This window comes from Cyprinus carpio, chromosome A19, assembly GCF_018340385.1.
Source record: "Cyprinus carpio isolate SPL01 chromosome A19, ASM1834038v1, whole genome shotgun sequence".
Lineage (NCBI taxonomy): Eukaryota > Metazoa > Chordata > Actinopteri > Cypriniformes > Cyprinidae > Cyprinus > Cyprinus carpio.
In genome coordinates, this window is record NC_056590.1 from 4,463,978 (window position 1) to 4,475,317 (window position 11,340).

General features: G+C 43.0%; 1 protein-coding gene across 1 annotated transcript; it reads left to right on the top strand.

Moving 5' to 3' along the window:
• Positions 1-615: 615 nt before the first annotated feature.
• On the top strand, positions 616-9,148 carry LOC109088647 (26S proteasome non-ATPase regulatory subunit 3-like). Its single transcript, XM_042775891.1, has 13 exons — positions 616-1,037; positions 2,394-2,451; positions 2,868-3,076; positions 3,781-3,916; positions 4,127-4,265; positions 4,345-4,535; positions 4,809-4,912; positions 4,992-5,106; positions 5,726-5,845; positions 6,622-6,725; positions 6,805-6,960; positions 8,790-8,840; positions 8,914-9,148. The coding sequence occupies exons 1-13, from the start codon at positions 765-767 to the stop codon at positions 8,989-8,991; spliced, it is 1,734 nt and encodes a 577-aa protein (XP_042631825.1). The 5' UTR covers positions 616-764; the 3' UTR covers positions 8,992-9,148.
• Positions 9,149-11,340: the final 2,192 nt, after the last annotated feature.

Genomic DNA, 11,340 nt, shown 5'->3' on the forward strand with positions numbered 1-11,340 from the left:
TGCCTAAGTCCTGCCCTGCCAGTGGACACTTCAGCCATGGGTATTGAGGGAGGAAGAGAGCGCTGTTAATTCACTCCCACCCACCTACAACTCCTGCCAGCACCGAGACTCGAACCTGCAACCTTCGGGTTACAAGTCCAACTCTATAACCATTAGGCCACTGCTGCCCCAATATATAAAATATACCATCTTTATGCTGTTTCAACATTTATTTGAAGGTTCAGTGTGAAATTATGACAATATATTAATAAGCAATTTTTTTTCCGATCAATTACAGAAAATGAGATTTTTTTTTTTTTTTTTTGGTTTTTTTTTGATTGACAGACAACTCAAATGTTAACCTTTCATAGATTTTGCTGTTGGTAATATTAATTCATTTTACTGCTGAATATGCATTTCATTTTATTTTTTCATTTTATAGACCCCCCATAAAGAGACTGAGATGGCCCCCAACCCTTTTGGCCCCCATCAAATTTTCAATACGATAATCCGGCCCTTAAATGAAACTAATTGAATAGCCCTGGTCTATACCAGTGCGGAGCTGCTGTGATGATGATGAGCGCTAGATGGCAGCACGCTCCTCCCACGGCCTCAGCTCCGCACGAGAGAGAGAGAGAGCCACCGTCCCATGATGCACCGCGGCGCCTGAGAAGAATCGCCAGTCATCTTCAGCGCTAGTTTCCAGCGGCGTGAATTCACCAGCGTCTTGTTTACATGCGTGTTCTTCACTGTACGACATCGAGCTCCAGCATCTGAGCGGCAGCATGAAAGAAGCGACGGCAAAGAGACGCGAGAAAGCCCGCGCGGAGAAAGAGAAGAGCGGCGCGGAGAAAGAGAAGAGCGGCGCGGAGCCGCGGGACGGAGACCAGCACAAACTCACGAACAACACACAAAACATCATATATCATCATATATCATCATATATCATAGATCATACATCACCTCACATCATATATCATCATATATCATCATATATCATCATATATCATAGATCATACATCACCTCACATCATATATCATCATATATCACGCTCAGGGTGTGGGTTCGGAGGGCAGAAGATCGAGCTCGGCTCTCTGTGGAGTTTAAACACTCAGACCTGTACTGGAAAATATAGCTTAATATTGTTAGAGGATTAATATTAGAAGCTTAATCGACTGATAATTACGTTATATAAACGAAAGCTTTAAAGCTAATCGCAAAATTGGTAATTATGACAATTAAAATAGCTTGCAGTTCTAGAGTAAATCTTTAAAAGTAGCTATGCTGAGGATTGTTATTATTCTGACACGACAGCTCGTTTGATCTCAACATTATTTAAGTGAGTGAAGGAATCACTCAAAAGGCTTTCTGTTATTGAGAGAGATGATGATGATCACACCAGTCTCCTTCTCAGTTAACCAGCTGTGCTGTTATTGAGAGATATTACACCGCTGTGTGTGCACTTCTAGTTTGAATGTTTACCGGTGGTTCAGAGATTCATCAGCAATGATCATTTGTTTTTAGGATAGTCAGGTTAAACCCATGCTGCTGATTGGGTGTTTGTCATGTCTCCTCTGTGACATCATCCTCCCGCTGGAAGCCTGAGGCTCTAAATCACAGGTTTAACTTCAGGCTGCTGTCACTTTAAGACCTAATGCACGTCTAATATACTGACACACATCCTGAAGACACAACCACCTGTTTCCTGTCAGGTCATCTTTATTTATATAGCGCTTTAAACAAAACAGATTGTGTCAAAGCAACTGAACAACATTAATTAGGAAAACAGTGTGTCAATAATCCAAAATGACAGTTGAAGGCAGTTCATCATTGAATTCAGTGATGTCATCATGCAGCTCAGTTCAGTTTAAATAGTATCTGTGCAATAATTTGCAATCAAGTCAACGATATCGCTGTAAATGAAGTGTCCCACAACTAAGCAAGCCAGAGGAGAGCAGCGGCAAGGAACCAAAACTCCATCAGTGACAGAATGGAGAAAAAACCTTGGGAGAAACCAGGCTCAGTCTGGGGTCAGTTCTCCCTCTGACCAGACGAAACCAGCAGTTCAATTCCAGGCTGCAGCAAAGTCAGATTGTGCAGAAGAATCATCTGTTTCCTGTGGTCTTGTCCCGGTGGTCGTCTGAGACAAGGTCTTTACAGGGGATCTGTCTCTGGGGCTCTAGTCCTGGTCTCCGCTGTCTTTCAGGGCTGTGAATGCTCATCAAGTCAGCCGAGTGTGTGTGTGTGTGTGTGTGTGTGTGTGAGAACTGGGATAAGTGCTCATATAATGGAATACAATTTATTTTGTAAAATAAAATTAGTATTGTTATTATCTCATCATTTATTTTTATCTAATTATGTTGTTGTTGTTTTTTTGTGTTAATTTGTTCTTAAAATCACATGTAATGAGCAGGGCAGCCTCAAACTGGCCAGATGTGCTGCAGTTCCTCTTCTCACCACAGCTTCACAGTGTAATGTGTGAGGGGCGCTGTTGAGTTCAGCAGGACGCCGCACGACCGCGGACTGCCGAAGATTGCCATGAATCTTAATATATCCTGCACACTTCATGACTTCAAATTGTCAAGGAACCCCCCCCCCCCCCCCCCCCCAAAAAATATTTATGAATTTATTTATTTATTTTAATTTAATTTATTTATCTTATATAGAGCTCTGTCCTTACAGACGATCCATGCTTATAATAATAACAGTAGTCATGACGATAATACATTGCATGTTATTCTTGTTGTTATTGTAAAAGCAGAAACGGAGTGTTAAGCCACACTTTCTCTTTTTCCTCTGAATGTAAGATGCGGATCGCTTGTGATACAGCAGTGGAGCAGTAATCACTTGCTCCTGAGCTGGTGAGCTCTGTGTGGATGACTCTGAGTGTGTGTGTCTGCTGCAGATATCCGGGAGCACGTGAAGCAGATCGAGAAGGCCGTGCAGGGGAAGGAGCCGCGCTTCGTCCTCCGTGCCCTGCGAGCTCTGCCCTCCACCAGCCGCCGTCTCAATCACAATGTGCTGCAGAAAGCCGTGTCCGGCTTCTTCACGTCCAACGCTGCCAGCAAAGAGTTCCTGCTGGGCTTCCTGGACGAGGTACCGAACCCCACACCTTTCTGTTCCTCACGTGTGTGTTACAGCTGTGAAATCAAGAGTCCAGTCAGAGTGCTCTGGGCTGTAGGTATTAGCGTGCACACAGACTGCTGTGCAGGGCTCCAGACTGGGACTGAACGCTCTCATTCTGAAAGCTCTTTCCTGCCGGGGACACTGAACTGTGTTAAAGATCTCCCTGGTGTCACTGATAAACACTGCCGTGGCTGTTGCATGTTAGACCTGTTAAACAGCAGATGGGCCAAACGCAGAACGATCAGTGCTCCTGGTGTGAACCGTGCCACGTGGAGTGTTTACCATGTGTCTGATCACGTGACTGTTAATAATAGAGGTGTGATGATGGATCGGTTCGTGGATCGTTTCTGCAGTTTTCCGAAGGCTTCACGATTCTCTCTGGAATCGATTCTGAGCTCAGTTTTTATGACACTATGGAAGACAATGGTTAATTTTAATAAGAGCAGAGTCCTAACTCAGTCAGTATTTATGTTGTACCCTATAAAAAATCAGTTTGTTACCATTTTTAACAGATTTTACCGGTTTTGTTAATCAAAATAAGTGTTCATCCTCATCCCAGCTCAATCTACTGCTGCTGTCATATCTGCAGTCCCAGCAGACAGAGCGTGTATTTCTGTTTATTAACACCGTTAACCAGTGCTACCTGCTCTGTAACTGGTGTGTGTCTGCTTCAGCTGGTGGAGAGGGAAGGAGACGTGCAGTTCAGGCCGCGCACGGGGAAGGCTGCGGCGACGCCACTCATCCCAGAGGTGGAGGCCTATCTGCAGCTGCTGCTGGTGGTCTACCTCACCAACAACAAACACTACGACAATATCAAAAAAATCACACCTCATCTCCAGCACACGAAGGCGCAGTGGCGTCACGGTATCATTTGGAGTGTGTGTGTGTGTTTTAATCTGATTGATCAAAACTGAGTGTTTTAATCTGATTGATCAAAACTGAATTCTCTTATGTGTGTGTGTGTTTTAATCTGATTGATCAAAACTGAGTGCTTTTCATCAGTGAGCCTCTGTCCTGCACAGGCCCAGAGAGTCTCTGATGACCTGCTTCAGAAGATCGGCTCTCAGAACCGCAGGGCTTTGGACTTGGTGGCTGCCAAGTGTTATTACTATCACTCGCGCGTGTACGAGTTCCTGAACCAGCTGGATGTGGTGCGCAGGTGAGGCTGTTCTCCACATGACCTCTGACCTCAGGTTCAGCCGAGCTGTTGTGCTCACTCTCCTCTCTCCTGAGCACAGTTTCCTGCACACGCGCTTGAGGACGGCTACGCTGCGGCATGACGCCGACGGCCAGGCCACGCTGCTCAACCTGCTGCTGCGCAACTACCTGCAGTACAATCTGTACGACCAGGCGGAGAAACTGGTGTCCAAGTCTGTGTTCCCCGAGCTGGCCAACAACAACGAGTGGGCGCGCTATCTCTACTACACCGGTGAGTGACGCTCTCTCCTCCGCTACAGAGACAGCTCAGACAACAACAATCCACGAGTCCCTCCCGGAGGATAGTGTGTCATAGTGAGGCCATTATTAAACTGTGCTGCGAGAAAGTGTTCGAGTTCAGCAGGAATGTCAAATATAAATGAATAATAAATGTTGTATTATTAGACTGTGTCTGATCAGCCTTACACAGTTCTGCTTTGCTGTCAAATGTGTATTTCCTTGAGACAAAGACCTGTAATGTTATGTGTGTGCTGCTCATGTTCAGGGCGGATCAAGGCCATCCAGCTGGAGTATTCAGAGGCGAGGAGGACCCTGACGAACGCCCTGCGTAAAGCGCCTCAGCACACGGCCGTGGGCTTCAAGCAGACGGTGAGTGTGTCTCTGTCTCTGTGTGTGTGTGTGTTCTGTCACTGGGGCTGTGTTTGAGTGATGGCTGTGTGTCCGGCAGGTGCACAAGCTGCTGATCGTGGTGGAGCTGCTGCTGGGGGAGATCCCTGACCGCCTGCAGTTCCGCCAGCCGTCTCTCAAGAGGTCGCTCTTGCCCTACTTCCTGCTGACACAGGGTACCTCCTCTCACGCACAAATATCATTTCCTGTGTTGAAGATTGCATCAGAGTACACATGAAATCTTGACATCAGTGTGACGGCTTGAGCAGAACATCCTTAAACACACCCCTCCAACTGTTAGTGTTGTTCTACGTCCAATCAGTTTGCAGCAAAACAAAACAAGCCCCGCCCTCTGTTTTTCTCATACAGTGTTCTGTTTCTCTCTGAAGGACGTCACGATACGGAAGAAAAATCAGAATCAAATCGGCTCTCATTACTTTACACTGCAGTCATTTCAGTGTTCAACCTTTCCAATAACATAACAGACGTAAGTGAACCACAGTATTAAGCTCAAATTTTCACTTAATCATTACCGTTTTAAATTATAAATCTACTATCAAAAACATTACTCATTAAAACTTTAAACAGACCAGCCAGTTTTAAGAGCATGTAGTCCGTGCCGTTTAATTCTGAACTTGGTGTTAGATGTTGTATCTGTGGATCATGAGAGCAGCATATCAGTGTCAATTCCATTTGTCTTAATTCTGAACTTGGTGTTAGATGTTGTATCTGTGGATCATGAGAGCAGCATATCAGTGTTAGTTAATAACCGAGTGCTGCTTCTGTCCTGTGCAGCCGTGAGAGCTGGAAATCTGGCCACGTTTAACCAGGCGCTGGATCAGTTTGGAGAGAAGTTTCAGGCCGACGGCACCTACACGCTGATCATCCGTCTGAGACACAACGTCATCAAGACCGGTGAGTGCTGCTGATCTTCTCCTTCATCCCTCCACTGACAGACAGCACACCGAGTCTTTCTGCAGCAGTAGAGCTCTGCTGTGTCTGTGAGAGTACTTGTGTGAGGAGAGTAAAGTGCATTGACTGTCTGGGATCATCTTGTGCCTGAAAACACTTAACCACCGCGTGTTACAGTGGAAGACTTCAGCATTCATTTCAACATGTATGGTAAAAACTAATCTTTGTAGCCGTGTAATAAGCAGGATAATGTACATCCAGCCGGTTATTATCTCAGAATAAACCCCTTCAGACTGAGACCTGACCCCTCCGCTATTCTGAGATGTGTGTTATCTCTTACATATTTTACTAAGAGTGTAGTCCAAATAAATGGATAAATCTGACTCTTACCTTAAAAAGACCTGTATGTCTTTATGCAGGTAATACAATTAAAATCAATCATTTTATTCTTTTTTTTTAAAATAAGTTTGATATTGAGCACGTCTTTGAAACCCAGTACTTCGGTGTAAAGCAGGCCGGCTGGTGCTTCAGGAGAGGGACTGAACAAAGCTCATGTATTTCTCCAGTCCCTGGCGTCTGGTCCAGTAGTTCAGATGTGCGGTGATGATGTCGACTCTCCGTTCAGCCGTTTGTGTCGCTGTGTTCTGGTGTGTGTCCGTGTGATCTGAGATGCACTGTACTGTACGACTGTGAAGATGAATGTGTCTGGTTTGAGGCAAGCTGGGATCGTGGGCAGGTGCGGCTCAGTGTTGAGGCAGCGGGATGTGTTTGTGTTTCAGGGGTGAGGATGATCAGCCTGTCGTACTCACGCATCTCTCTGGCTGACATCGCACAGAAGCTGCAGCTGGACAGTCCTGAAGACGCAGAGTTCATCGTGGCCAAGGTGAGGCTCGCACACACATTCATCTGATGGTGTTCATCAGGGACTGAGCTGAAGCATGTGACCGTCTCTCTCTGTCCAGGCCATCCGTGACGGTGTGATCGAGGCCAGTATAAACCACGAGAAAGGGTACGTCCAGTCGAAAGAGACCATGGACATTTACAGCACGCGCGAGCCTCAGCTGGCCTTCCACCAGCGCATCTCCTTCTGTCTGGACATACACAACATGTCCGTCAAGGTAGGAGAAACACCAGCAGAAGGGTCTTTGGGAGTTACAGAATTATTACATCGATTAATTGGTTTGTTCCTGATACTTGAGGCTGGACTTCTTCAAGTAGTAAAGCATATAGTTCATTTAAATAAAGGTGTATGTATATTAGGGCTGCGTGATATTGCCAAAAAATATCACGATGATGTTTTTCTAGAGCTGGTAAGCAATTAAAATCTTTAATCTAATGAATTACATGATGTGGTGATTAATTAATCTAATGAATCACAAATTAATCACACATCAAATTTGAAACATCCATGAAGAAATCACATGACTCTGATTTCCTCGACATGCATTAAGAAATGACATGCTGCTGTGTTGCTCGGAGATGAACAGTTCTGCTTTGTCTTTATATTGTCGTTGGCAAAATTGAGCAAAAGCAACATTGTTTGTGAAATAACACAATATTTGTGATCTGAACTGTTGTATCAGATCAGTGTCGCATTAGCACTCGTGTGATATTGATTAACTGTATAATGTAAATATGAGACGTCAAACTCAGTTTGCCCCATATCTTGAGTTGTAGGGAGGTTGTAACTGTGTTCTCTAGGCTCGTCACGCAGTGAGATGTTTTTGATCTTCATCATATTCATCATCTCTCAGCTGTGTGAAATATCAGGTGACACGCGTGCGTCTGGGGCGGGGCAAGTGCGTTTAACACGTTAATAATTTTAACACGTTATTTTTCACTGTGATTAAAGTAACACGTTAAATCACCAGCCCTAGTTTTTTCATGTCAACCTATATTGATAATTATCACAATAAATGTCACATTTTTATTTCTTTCAAGTCTAAAAGCTCTAATGTGAGTTGTAGAAACAAAACAAACACTTCATGTTTTGAATTCTTTACACTTCTCCAGTCATTGTTCCTTAACAAAATAAATATAATAATAGAAAAAAATAATTGCTTAGTTCTGCACTAATAATAATAATATTGTTTCAAATCAAGAAACAAGTTTGTGTTGCATGATAATATTAATAATATAAAAAATTTACTAAGAAAAACAAAATTAATAATCATTATCAAAATCAGTCATATCTGTAAGTATCATAACAAAAACAACTCAAATCTCTAAAAATTTAAATGTAATCTTCTTTAAAAAACTAAAACTAACCACAGGTCTTCTAGTAGCATACGTTTAGATCGTGATAATCACAGTTTAAACCACAAATACAGCACCTCAGTACCATGGTAAAAATGTAATGTGTGTTTTAAGTATTTGTATGAAAAACAGTAGCTAGTCTAAATAAAGTATAAATGCATAAACGCTACAGCTTAATCACTAAAAATACTGTGATTATATTCCATTACTCCTGCTTCAATACATTTAAAACATGTCTACATTAATAATATAGTAAGATTTGACACGAATAGCCCCATTTCTGACACAATATGAGGTGCAGTTAGTGAATGATGGTGATTTGTAGATGAATGTGTTCTGACAGTGTTTCTGCTGATTGTTATTCGTGTTCCTCGCTGAGTGAACACATCTGCCTTTGCCACATAAACATTATATCGAACATTTATTGACCTCTTGTTAATGTTTATCAAGGAAATTTATATTGTGTGATAATTATCACCATCGATTCCTCTCCCAGCCCTAATACACACACACACACACACACACACACACACACACCTGTAGCTACATGTAGCTTCCCGCTCAGCTGTCTTTTCTGTGGTGGGTTATGGGAAATAAACGTGTGTCAGGTTAAGTGAGTGGGAGTGAACAAATGAAGGGAATGGAGATGTGGACTTGATTCCAGTAACTGAGTTCAGCTGTTTCTGTGCAGGCCATGAGATTTCCACCGAAGGCCTACAACAAGGACCTGGAGTCTGCCGAGGTAAGAGCCGCACACACACTGCCCCGAGAGCTGCTGAAGGACAGACGCTCACCCTGTCCGTGTGTGTTCACAGGAGAGAAGAGAGCGAGAGCAGCAGGATCTGGAGTTCGCTAAAGAGATGGCAGAAGATGATGAGGATAGTTTCCCATGAGTCTGCACTCTCACATCTCTTGTTTTTTTCTTCTTGTATGTTATTCTGTTGGTCTTTCTTCTTTGGATTATTGCCCATCTGTTCCTCCCAGGTTTGCTCTTATTATAATCCATGAACACACTGTGTGATGTAACATTATAAACATCCTCACAAATTCTCCAGTTGTGTTTCTTCTCTTCCTCAGTGCATGCATCAGTTTCATGCATTCATAGCAACAATGCAGTTTGCTGCAAGAAATCTCAAACATCATAGTGTCTTTAGAAAGTGCTGAAAACTTGCTGTGCTGGGGAATAGTCTGTTTTCAAATTATTGTAATATGCATTGGATTAGCAAAAATAAAATGACAAAGAACATAATCTTTCAGGAAAGTATTATTAACATCATCTTTAAGGAAAAAGGATGATTTTATTCATTGATTTCATGGTTTTTGAATCATGTAACCAAAGATACAAAATAAATAAACAGTGCTTAACAATACTGTTCAGGGGGAAACAAAAAATATTATAATGCATAAATGTATAGATTAGAGATGAAATGGTATGAACATTTCCTATCCATGATTATAGTAACCAGAATGATTGTGGTTATATGGTTAAAATGATGAATTCTAGACATCAGCTCCGTGAACAACTCTACACAGGCTGCCTTGTCATCACGAGTGTTGTGATTTCTCACAACACATTCATTATTCCGCACACGTCCAGCAGGTGGCGCTGATGCAGCAGCAGGAAGAGCGGTTTCCACAGTAACCGCTGTATGCCCTGCGGGAAGATGTTTCTCAATATATGCGTTCTTTCATGCGTTTTTGTGACCACAGTCACCTTTATGTTATTGGTCAAACTGTATGCCCTGCGGGGGCAAGACTGTTTATGGTCGTAGTGTCTCAATATCCTGCGTTCTTGAAGCTCAAAGTGAAGCGGGCCGTCGCCATCTTGGCAGTATGGGACTCACCCGACTTGGCCAAAAAGGTGCCACAACGCCCACTTAGCTTTATGTGTATGTGGTCCCTTAAACTGCTTTCAAGGGTTATATAAGTTGTCATGAAGGGCAAAATAAAATATAGACCAAAATGAAAAATGTAAGCCTGAACTTTTTTTCATGGGGCAGGTGGTGATGGCAACATCTGCAGGGTTATTTGGCAAAAAACAGAAGAGGGCGGGCAGGTGGTGATGGCAACATCTGCAGGGTTATTTGGCAAATAATAAAAGAGGACATTATTTGAAAATGATTTTCCTTGAAACTAACTAGTAGTGTACCCTTGACAGGCTCAGACTACAGACTGTGGTGGGCTATTGGAAACAGAAGTTAAGTTTAATTAACAACAGCAAAAACATTGAAATGCTTCAAGAACTGGTCACTTAAATAATGGGAAATAAATAGATAGTACACAAATGCAGAAAACTACAGTTCCAGTCAATTAACAAAAAAAAGTGCTCCAAGAACTGTTAAGCTGAGGCTTACAGCGATCTGTTTCTGATCTATTAATAATTTTTCTTTTTTTATTGGGTTTTGAGTCCTCAGAACTCCTCCTAGTTAACATGTTTGCTGAGGCTGTGTCTGTCTGAGAAGAGGGAGGCTGGTCCAGAGGAGGCAGAGGACGCGTTGACTGGCCTGTTGAACGAGTTTGTTTGCCACCTCTGATGACCGCATCCTTTTCTGCTTTAGTGCCTGCTCGCTCTTCTTTTCTGTAAGTGCACTTGGTGTTTTTGGTACGATGACAGATAGGACTGCCTCAAAGGCCGGTCTATGGTCATAGTTGAGGCTGTCCAGTCCCTGGCTTTCATTGTGGACTTAACAACTGCGAGGCTCTCATAAGTTTCCACATTCAAGGAGCTCCTGTCAGCTTCGAGGATATCATCCATTAAACTGAATGACCCCTCCACCGGGGGCCTGTGAAAACACAGACAAGGGCTTTAACCAGCTTAATCAGAGTGGGGTACCTCACACCTCTCTCTGGATTTTTCAGAGTCGCAACATGGATCCAACCTTTAGATCCAACATTTTTATAAGAGTAATTAAAACTCACAACTAGATGGCACAGTTATTAATTATACAATACAGAGGTGGAACATAACTACTAATAATAAACTATTATTACACTTTTATATATTTTAGTTAGCCTGCTCATACATGAGACCTCTGAAGAAGTCGAGCATGACCTTCAGTCTTTCAGACTCTCTGAAGAGCACAGAGGTCCGAGTCTTGTGTTTCTGGTTAAGCTGTGTTCTGGATGCTGTGGGCTGTTTTTGTTTAAGAACTTCTATTCTAGCCTTTTCCTCAACTGCCACCTCATTTCTTTCAAGCACCTGATTAAGAAGCCTTCTGTAGCACACACACATATAGGACATG